At 52.1% G+C, this 10,309-nt stretch overlaps 5 protein-coding genes across 5 annotated transcripts; all 5 read left to right on the forward strand.

Moving 5' to 3' along the window:
• Positions 1–427: 427 nt before the first annotated feature.
• Positions 428–1,525, forward strand: LDBPK_191470 (hypothetical protein, conserved; the record flags this gene model as incomplete). The annotated part of the gene is made up of 1 exon (XM_003860271.1): positions 428–1,525. One exon carries the CDS (start codon positions 428–430, stop codon positions 1,523–1,525), a length of 1,098 nt encoding a protein of 365 aa, XP_003860319.1.
• Positions 1,526–1,814: 289 nt separating this feature from the next.
• Positions 1,815–2,906, forward strand: LDBPK_191480 (mitogen-activated protein kinase; the record flags this gene model as incomplete). The annotated part of the gene is made up of 1 exon (XM_003860272.1): positions 1,815–2,906. The coding sequence occupies one exon, from the start codon at positions 1,815–1,817 to the stop codon at positions 2,904–2,906; it is 1,092 nt and encodes a 363-aa protein (XP_003860320.1).
• Positions 2,907–3,300: 394 nt separating this feature from the next.
• On the forward strand, positions 3,301–5,055 carry LDBPK_191490 (oxidoreductase-like protein; the record flags this gene model as incomplete). Its single annotated transcript, XM_003860273.1, has 1 exon — positions 3,301–5,055. The coding sequence occupies one exon, from the start codon at positions 3,301–3,303 to the stop codon at positions 5,053–5,055; it is 1,755 nt and encodes a 584-aa protein (XP_003860321.1).
• A 1,206-nt stretch (positions 5,056–6,261) lies between these two features.
• Positions 6,262–6,615, forward strand: LDBPK_191500 (hypothetical protein, conserved; the record flags this gene model as incomplete). The annotated part of the gene is made up of 1 exon (XM_003860274.1): positions 6,262–6,615. The coding sequence occupies one exon, from the start codon at positions 6,262–6,264 to the stop codon at positions 6,613–6,615; it is 354 nt and encodes a 117-aa protein (XP_003860322.1).
• A 796-nt stretch (positions 6,616–7,411) lies between these two features.
• Positions 7,412–9,277, forward strand: LDBPK_191510 (protein kinase, putative; the record flags this gene model as incomplete). The annotated part of the gene is made up of 1 exon (XM_003860275.1): positions 7,412–9,277. One exon carries the CDS (start codon positions 7,412–7,414, stop codon positions 9,275–9,277), a length of 1,866 nt encoding a protein of 621 aa, XP_003860323.1.
• Positions 9,278–10,309: the final 1,032 nt, after the last annotated feature.

Genomic DNA, 10,309 nt, shown 5'->3' on the forward strand with positions numbered 1-10,309 from the left:
ACGCGTCTGTGCCATCCGCCTGATGGGCGAAGTGTCGGCGTGACTCGAGCGCATATCAGACGGTCCTCGCTGCCTACTGGTGTGGGGAGCGTGAGCCACCCCGAGGGTCGCACGAGGTGGTGACCGGCACCATGGGCATGGCTGTGAGGCGACCTGCGAGGAGGCTGGGGGGAGGGGAGGAGCTTGAGGCAGGGGCCGAGCTCAGATGACTGGGTCGGCGCATTGCTGTAGCGCGCGCCTGCGGCTTCTTCGCACCACGTGGGTGGGGCCTGCGACTGGCCGGTGTAGAGGGGGGCCGCACTCGTGCTTCTTGCCAGTTAAGGGAGATGTTGGCACACCAAAAATGTAACGTTGATACTTAGGCTCTTCTTTACTTTCCTCCTTTTTCTTTGCAGTCGGTAGTGTTTTCGAAAACTCTCACTCTGAAATGTTGACGGCATCTGGTCTCATGGTCGGCTTTGCGTTCGTGGCAAAAACCGCGGATGAGTCTTGTAGTTACATAGTGAATGTTTGCGGCCACGATTCTGTTGGGCCCCCACTTGCCCGAAGTATGAACGCAGTGGATACTGAGTACGTAGAGCACCGCGGAGTCGATAATCTTATTATCCCCATCTCCGTCAGCGAACCGAAAGAAACAAAAAGTGGCGATTACGCATACTGCGTGGATGTTGTCGTGCATACGCTTTTGATTAAAAAGTGCTCTCCCGGGCACCGCCTTCTTCAACATCTGACGGAAAAACTGGTGACGCTTTCGATGGAGTGGATTCGAAATGAGTGTGGTGTACAATTGTTGCCGAGGTCTTGTCGAATCGCTGGCAACCCCCTTTACTATGACGACACCGTCGAAACATCAAAGTCGATGACTTCGATAATCGAGAACGCTGCTGCGCTGCTTCAGAGGAAGTCAAATAGTTCTTTTACTCGCAAGAACGAGCAAGACACCATTCCGGATGCACTTGATTTAATGAAGGCACAGGTACCGGAGTGCAAACAACCGCGGATTCGTGAAGTGATATCAACACCAGCGATCAAAAAAGGGTTTTTGGTAGACGGAAATGCACGACTTTACGGCCCTGACGGAAGCAGTGAAGGTTCTGGCAAAGCTCCAGACCCTTTGTCACACATTCCACAATCACTGCGGGAGAGGTGTCAAATTATTGACACACGAAACGTGGAAGGGCTCACCGTTCCCCCTGCTAAAACACTGAAGTCCGTAGATAAGACGGCAAATACGCACACTTCCGGCACGATTGTCGCACCTACTTCTGAGCTTCAAGGAAAAGACGAGGCTAGCTGGGCCCGCTTCTCCATAGAGCGTACTGGGGAGAAGGTGATCGTTAGATTTTTAGTACCTGACAGTGTGTCCTCACTTCATGACATTGATCTCTCTGCAACAAAAGGCACACTGGAAATTAATGGAAGCGTAACTCAGCTGCCAGTGCCTATCGTGACGGATGACGTGCAGGCCAAGTTTGTCAAATCCACACGGATCTTGATCGTGACATGTATGATTGATGTATCATAAAATAGTCAAGAAGAATTATTTTTGCCACTCATCCTCAGCAGCCGACTAGTAGCAAATTCACTCTCCTGTTCGAAAAACAAATAGGCTCTCTCTCGCGGAGTATAAAGCGGAATTTCGCACGACTTGACAAAATCGCTGCACACTACTCAAGTCAACTGCATATGCTCGGGAAACTATCTGTAAAATACCTTAAATTTACTCCCTTTACATCTCTGCTCACTACTGCTGCAAATGTTGGTTGTATAGCTGCTCACAGTCCAGAAAGCGACTGGAGGAGACATAAATAAACATGGCTCAACTCGTCCCTTTAGTTGAACTGCCCAGCGGCAAAAAAATATATAGTGTCCGAGGGCAGCAGTTCGAAGTGGACAGGCAATATGATCTGGTCAAGGTTGTTGGATTTGGTGCGTGTGGCACTGTTTGTTCAGCGGTCGCGAACGGGTCGGGTGAGCGAGTGGCGATCAAGCGACTGTCGCGTGTTTTTGGTGATCTTCGTGAAGGGAAACGAATTTTGCGGGAGATGGAGATAATGACGTCGCTGAAGCACAATAATCTGATTCGCCTCCACCACTTCATGCGGCCACAGTCAAAGGAGACTTTTGAGGACATATACTTGGTGATGGATCTTTATGACACAGATCTAAATCGTATTATACGAAGTCGGCAGAAACTCACTGATGAGCATCTGCAGTATTTTATGATTCAAGCGTTCCGTGGATTGCATTACCTTCACTCTGCCAAGGTGATGCATCGCGACCTGAAGCCGAGCAACTTGCTTGTAAATGCAGACTGCGCTCTAGCAATCTGCGATTTTGGGCTGGCTCGTGATGATCAAGTGATGAGCTCGTCAGATCTCACACAGTACGTCGTAACACGGTGGTACAGACCCCCTGAGGTACTCGGGATGGGATCCAATCAGTACACGAGCGCGGTCGATGTCTGGAGCCTTGGCCTGATCTTTGCAGAGCTAATGCTGGGGCGCACTTTGCTTCCGGGAACAGATTATATTGGACAGCTAGTAATGATTGTCAACCTATTAGGATCCCCGTCCATAGATGACATGGAGTTTCTGAGCTCAGAAGCAAAGGCATTTATTCTCTCTCAGCCGCGTCGGCCGGCTCTCTCCTTCAGAGATCTTTTTCCAATGGCTACAGAAGAGGCAACTGACCTTCTGTCGAAGCTGCTAGTTTTCCATCCAGCGAGGCGATTAACTGCGAAGCAAGTGATGGAACATCCATATTTTTCGAAGTACAGAGATGCCGCAGAAGAAGCTGACGCTCCTGATCCGTTTGTGTGGAATCATAGCCATATAGAAACCAAAGAGCAACTCCGTGAGGATTTGTGGCGGGTTGTCGAAGCCCATTCGCAATCGAACGGATAGGAATCTGGTTCTCACTTTTTTGTTGCATGCACCACTCAAACCTCTTCTAATAAGAACACCCGCTTTTAAATCGTCCACTGACGGTGCACTGTGGCTATTGCTGAGCAAGGCAACACTCCACATTTCTTCTCCGCAAATTAAAATTCACTGTAATTTCTAGAGATCGAAGATCCCTCGTTTCTGGACTGTTAAAAAGAAAAAATAAGAAACTCTGATGAAGCGTAAACCAATCTTGTGCGCGCTGCTGCCCAATCTATACTTCCTCCCCTTTTCCCCGCCTCTCAATAGTACATGGATACTTCGATCGTTTTTTATTTTTTATTTTTTTTATTTTTGCTCATCAAGGGATAATTATTCGACGATCTCTTTCGTATACACCGGTAAGTTGAGACGCATGAGACGTCCGCGTGAGCCAGCACCAGGGGAGTGCTGTGGAAGCGGGTGTACCCGCTGCGTATGGGATATTTACTACGATGAAGTCGCCAGATTTGAAGAGCTTATAGCAGGCGGGGGGATCGAAGAGGATTGCACCCAATCCTCAGAGGAGGAAGAGGTTGTTAATTATATCGGTTCCGTTGTGGTGAAGTACATTGATCCACCAGCTTTGCCCACCACAGGCTCTCCAGGTGAGTGGGAGAGAGCCGAAATGAAGGCGCGCGGTTTCTTTCCCATTGACAGAATCGAACTAGTGAGCTGCAGCACATCCCTGTTTTCTCCAACTGATCCGGGAATCAGCGTCGTCAACCTCTTCACATCCGCAAAAGGCAGGACAATGCTACCAGGCGATGTAGTGGAGGTTCTTGTGACTAACAGTCGCGGTACTCAGGACGCCGATGACGTTGAGAGGCTGTGCAAGGCGCTTCGCCTGGATCCGTATGCGTGGTGCGAGCTGCATCGCTCCCCGTTTGTGCCGGAAGACAACTTTCCCCCGTGGCTTCCGCTACAAAAGCCTCTGACACTTGGACAGCTTCTCTCTGCCTACGTCGATATAAGCAGTAGTAGCTACCTGTTGCATCAGAGCTTTTTCGAAAGTCTTTTTCGAATTTACAGCGACTCCAAACCTTCCTCAGCATCTTCGACTTCAACCACCCCGTCACCCGATCCAGAGAAGGTGCGACTTCTTGAGGCCTGCGCGTCCTCTGAAACAGGTCCCCAGCTGCTGCGTTCGCTGTCAAAAAGCAGTACACCGCTTTGCTACCCTTCTCTTGTCGACGTACTTGAGGTCTTTTCCTTCGTCCAAATTCCACTTGACCGTCTCCTTGAGGTCAGTGGACCGCTCCAGACGCGCAGGTATAGCCTGGCAAACTGGATTCCTGCAACGCTTCCGCCAAGCCCACTTCAGCTGTGCATGAGGGAGGTGTGCGCTCGACGCTCTGCAAATTTACCTGCAGCTACTGCCGTTGGCGCGGACGCTCAGCGCGTTGCAGACATGCTCAACAGAGCTGCTCAGGATGCCTCCAGGGACCACAGCGACTTTTTCTTTGGACACACGTCCCACCCGTTGTGTTGTGCAGCGCGCTCTATGACGAGGAGCGCAGCTGCCGCAGGTCAGAGAGGCATGTACGTCAGCTTTTCTCTTTTTGGAAACTCTTTATTTGCCCGGCAGCTTCAGGCTGGATGCACAGCTCTGTGCAACCCTGCTCAAGCCAAGAGCTTGTGCAGTCAACTTTTTCTTATCGGGTGTGGCACAGGGATTGCTCCTTTGATTGCGGCTGTCACGCAGCTGATGCTTCGTCGCGCCTCCACAGCCGCCGGCAGTGCTCCGTTTCCATGCTGGGTGTTCTACGGAGCGCGCACAAAGGCGGAACTTTTGTATGATGAAACCCTCCAGGAAGCACTGAGGACAGGAGCCATTGCCAAGTACGAGTACGCGCTTTCCCGAGAGGAGGACAATAAGAAGCAAGGCAGGTATGTGACCGACCTTGTGAAGCGGAACAGGCTAATGGTCACGGATTCCCTGCAAAACGAGGGTCAGCTATTTGTGTGTGGTCCGGCAAAGGCTCTTCTATCTGTTCGGCAGCTGGTCAAGTGCGACCTGCTCGCCGAGCCAGACGATGATGACAGTGTGCAGGAGCAACGACTGTTGATGCTAGAGGATCGAGGGCGACTGAACTTCGATATATGGAGCACGGGAAACATATTTGAGTGATGCATACGTTCCTATCGCTGTGTATGATGGACTACATGAGTGAACGGTTAAAAAAATAGAGGCGCAGCAATGGAACTTTCAGTGAATCAGTATTCCTCTACATGGATCTTGCAGAGCTTTTCGGCGCGGCGCTTGAGATGTACACGTCTATTTGAGTATGAGGTGCTAATGGATGCTTTGTTTTGTACATCACGCACAGTCTCTCCACTTTTGACGTTGTGCCCTTATCGCTGATACGGTGCATATTTCTCGTTACTGCGCAATCTCCAACTGTTGCGCTAGTGAAGCCACTGGTGTCCGTGAATCTGCATCATACATAGAAACCATTCAATGATACAGTTTATCGATACTATCGCAAGTGAGGCGGAAGAAGAAGAGCATTGGCGCTGGCATGAGCGAGCTGCTTAAACGCGTGCAGCCCAACCTTGATAACTGCGCGTGCGTTTTCCTCAGAGTATCATACCATGGCAAACGGCAAGAGGGCCAGTATTCGCAACATTGCATTTAGCCAAGCCATCGCCACGTTTCGTGAAGCTGAAGGACTGAACTTTATCGTCGAAGACGCCTTTTCGAAGAACACATTATGAAGGCCACTGACCCTTCTGCACGATTATTTAAGCCGTTGAGGGAGTACTGGCGGTCTTGCCCCGAGGAGGAAGAGCAACCTTACCTGAGCCAGATCACGATGCGCGTCCACTCAAGCCTGTCCGCGGTGGGCTTCGCAGCGTTCAGCCGTACGTTGACGGACGCAGGCATTAGCCACAACGTTTTGCAGGCTACTACCACGATAAAATTTTTGTCCCTGCGGCGAGCAGGGCGACAGCGTTGAGTGTACTGACTGTTCTTTCCGCTGGATCTTTCTAGTGACATTATCGACCACCTCGGTGTCTTGGTCTTTTGTGCTTTGGCACTCAAACACGGAAAAGCAAACAGCTCTCTGCGGTCTCTTGCATTCCAGAGCCTCTCTGCACATCAGCGATGCAGTCCGATGGGCTCCTTTCGTTCTGTTTTATGCGCAATGCCATGTGTTGCTGCTGCGAAGAAAAAGAAGCACATAGGCACTTCTGGGGTGCCGTTCTTGGAGCCCCCTTCCACTATTCCTCTCTCCCCATCGTTTCTCCGTTTTCACATTTTCCGAAGCTGGGTCGAGGGGCCGACAGCAGTGGCTAGAGACACGCATCACAAACTCATCATTGTAAGGCGAGGATGCCGCAAGACACGTACTTTCGCCGTGCCATCAATTGGATGTACGGGGACGATGCCTACCTTCAAAACATGCCAACGAAGGACCTGGCCAACAAGCACATTAACGAACTTCTCGGCCGGCACCCCTACCACCCGTACGATCCCGATATGAAGGCCGACAACCCCTGCTACCAATTCAACGCACTCTTTCACGAATGCATGGAGGCGGATCACGTGGAGGGGTACGAACTTTATCAGAAGCATGTTGCCTGCTACTTCCCGTACAAGGTAGATTTGATGAAGTGTATCGCCAAGGAGAAGCGGCGCCATCGCATGGAGGTGGAAGCTCTAGAAGAGAAAGGTCCGAAAAGCTGATCCCTGGTCCTAATACGCGTTCTGTTACTCATGCCAACATCCTTCCTATTCACAAGCTTGTTGAGTAGAATAAAAAAAATGCCGGTCAACCCCACTGAGGGTTAGCAGTGTCACTGCGCCGTTTCGTTTGATGAAAACGAAAAGCACAAAAAAAGTCGGCTTCACCGTGGCTGACAATGAATCCTCGCAGATCTCTGCTGCTCGAGTTGGGTCACGTGAGCACTTATGTGCACCATGCCAATGGGCGCGACGCGAGTGTGTGCTCAGGCGAGACAGGTACACTTTTCTGTGCTGAGTGGAGTGCTTCACTTTTATTTTTTCGTCTCGTATGCCCCTTCTGGACTGTCCTCAAATCATCGCTTCTCTCCCTTGTCTACGCTTTTGCGATGCTCTGCACGCACTCCGCCCCCGCCGCTCAGCAGCTAACAACTGTCGGGACACCGCTTGTAAATCGCGCCTTCTTTTATGCCATTGCACCTTTGTTTTGCTTGACGTTGAGGTCGGCAGTGAAGTGTGTGGTGCTTCGTTGCGCTGCAAAGGACTCTAATGACTCAGAGTGACTTCCTGCCACGCACCACGTCTACTTGGCATATCCCGCTTTCTCTTCATTCTCGCACAGGCGAGATACGTTATCACAGAAGAAAAGGGATTCGACCAGTCGCTACAGGTGTCTCTTTCCACCTCCGGCACAGGGCTTCGGCGACGTCTGTTGCTACCGATCAACCGCCTCGAACAAACTTTACACACAGCTGGCTCAGTTCTTCCGAGGTCCTTCTTAGACGCCTAGGCGGATCAGATGGGATCGCAGAGCGGGAAAGCGTCTTTATCGACGTCCAATCGGCGCCGCGCGGTGTGTGATTTGTGTGGCACGAAAGCGACCCGCAAGTCGTCACTGCAAACGGGCAGCACCCTCGTCCTCAAGCAATGTAGCCGCTGCCATCTTCGCTGCTGCGGCGAGTGCTACGTGTGGCGCCGCTACGGGTCTAGTTTTTCGACCTGCTATGACGAGGAGCACGCTGTTGCCGAGTTTGCGCCAGTGTGTCGGCGATGCGTAGCAGGGCCGAATCTGGTCGCCAACGCACCGCGGTTTGTTTGGAATAAGATTTTTGAATACTGTGACGCGACGGCAAAGCATCATCTGCTGCAGCTATGCCACGCCACGCAGATGGGCGTTGTGCTGCCGTACCCTCACACGCGGTACGGGTGGAGTACTTTTTTCGAAGGTAGGCATTTCATCTCCAAAGGTGCCAACGGTGAGGTTTATCACACGGTGGTGCGTCGCGACATTACGAAGGAGCTCGCGCGGTCTCTAATTGATGCGCTGGATGCAAAGGTGCTAGCCGATCTTTCTGGTCGCGCGGTGGCGGTGAAGGCGATCCGAAAGTCGACTGTTTTCTCCTTGAGGAGGTGGAAGCACATTCAACGGGAGGTGGACACGCTACGTAGATGCTGCCATCGTCACGTCGTTCAGCTGCACTTCGTCGCGCAGGGCCCCAGTGAGGTCTACATTGTGCTTCAGTACGTGGCGGGCGGAGACTTGTTTGACTGGCTAGTTCGCCAACAGATTCCAATGGAGTATGATGTGGTCGTCATCGCGCGCCAGCTTCTCGAAACGCTTCACTTTATGCACGAGGTGTGCGGCGTTGTGCATCGCGATATCAAGCCGGAGAACATTCTGCTGCAACCCGTTGCAAATCCAGATGTACAGAGGCAGGGGGATGGATCTCTCGGTGCAGACGACGGGCGCTCCACGGAGCACACCAACTCGTCTGATGATTTGTACATACGCCTTGCTGACTTCGGGTACGCGAAGCTGCTTCCGCAAAACGAGGCTGGAGATGCGACCTTGTCGCCAGCACAGATCTCGCGCCCCCCTTTGCCGCCTGTACCCGCGGATGCCATTGGTATTGTAGGACCTAGGGCGGAAAACGTGCAGCGCACCGAGCCTCGTGCGAAGGCTTGCAAGCCGCTCCTCATTTCGTCCACTCCGTGTGGAACGCTCGGCTTCGCTGCCCCTGAGATTCTCTCCGCCTACAACGCGCGGAAAAACGCTTTGCAGCGCCCTCGTTCAAACCGGCAATCCGCCGAGCAGCTCGGAGACGCAGCCAAGCCGCGAACGCCGGTAGATTTAGTGAAGCGTATGGACATCTTTGCGGCTGGTGTGACTATATGCATCCTCCTGACGGGGTGCGAGCCGTTTCCGTGTCGGTCGTCGAAGGAGCATATTGAGGCTGTGCACGAAGGTCTGGACTTTAGCGGACCTCAGTGGAACTACGTTTCGCAGCCGGCCAAGAACTTACTACGTCGCATGCTTGCGCCAAGGACAGCGGATCGTCCCTCAGCCTTTGAGTGTCTCAACTCATCATGGATGAAGCACCAGGGCCCATACACTGACGCCACCTCAGAGGTGGAGGACGACGACGAGAATGCGCGTGGGAAGGGCCTCAATCGCAGCGCGTCTGTGTGGCAGCTACTCTCCACCTCGTTCCAGAACTCTGTCCACTCGCTGCGCAAGAATGAGGGGTGGCTATTTGTGCAGGATGCACAGGGACTCGTGACGACGATTCCACGTCAGCTTGTAAACGGTAGAGAAGATAGTGAGTCCTTTTCCGAGGCGCTTCATTCCCCCAACAGTTGCGAGCAGGCCTCCACTGTCTACTAGAGACTCTGAACGTTTCTCATCTTGGTCAAGTGCATTTCCATGCCATTGGCTTCTGTGTCGAAGTCTTTCTTCATCCTGCGAATCGTAGTGCACATTTCCTCATTCATGCACGAAGGACCCCTTACAGACCGCACGAATGCAAGGCCTTCCTCCTGCCTACACGCTCTTCCCCTCCCCCCCAGATACTGCTGTTAGCTTTTCTTTGCTTTCTTTCCCTCTCAATACTTTCAATTCTCGTCTGCTTTATTTTCCCTTTTATCGCCCAGCACCGATGAATTCGAAAGCGCACCGCCCTCTTGTGTAGTTTCTCCATTCCTATTTTGTATGTTTCTTGGTTTCATCGCCTTGCACGACGCCCAACTTTCGCTTTTCTCTTACCCCGCCTTTTCTTTTCGATGATACTATGGTATGTCCCCATTCGCTTCTCCGATCACGATTTCCCCTGCTGTCTTGTACCATTTATGTTTTCCTCACTGCTGGTCTTACATGTTTTTTTTTTCTTTGCGTCAGGGCCGCGACGGATTGGTCTTTCACGGCTCTTTTCCCGCTTTCCGCTCTGTTCTGCATTGTTCCGTGATGAGTGATCCAGTGATTCTCTTCCCTATCTTCGGATCCTGCTTCTCTTGTTCGACTTAGACGGTGTTTTTGTAGTTTCTCCCTTCTCCCTTACTTCTTCGACGTTCTCGCATTCTAAAAACAAAGCAGAGGAGGAGAGAGCGCTTTATATGCGCTTCTGCTACGCCCATAATCTCGCTTTGTCTTTTCTTTGATTGCCGCTGCGACGACCGGCGGGTTCCTGCTGATCTCCCTAACACGTGCCTATACCACGGCTCCATCCCTTACATTCTCTTGTTGCTTCCTCCTACTTGACCCTGATGACGGGGAGGGGGCATCTCAGTGCGTGGTATCTCAGGGCCCAGTGCATTCACATTATTCCACAGGGGGGGGGTGGCCGAGCAGCCCCCTCCCGCTATCCCCTTTCCTGCCAGCTGCAGAGCCGCTTCTGCTGGTGACAGGGCCATCCCCCCTACG

This window comes from Leishmania donovani, chromosome 19, assembly GCF_000227135.1.
Source record: "Leishmania donovani BPK282A1 complete genome, chromosome 19".
Taxonomy (NCBI): Eukaryota; Euglenozoa; class Kinetoplastea; order Trypanosomatida; family Trypanosomatidae; genus Leishmania; species Leishmania donovani.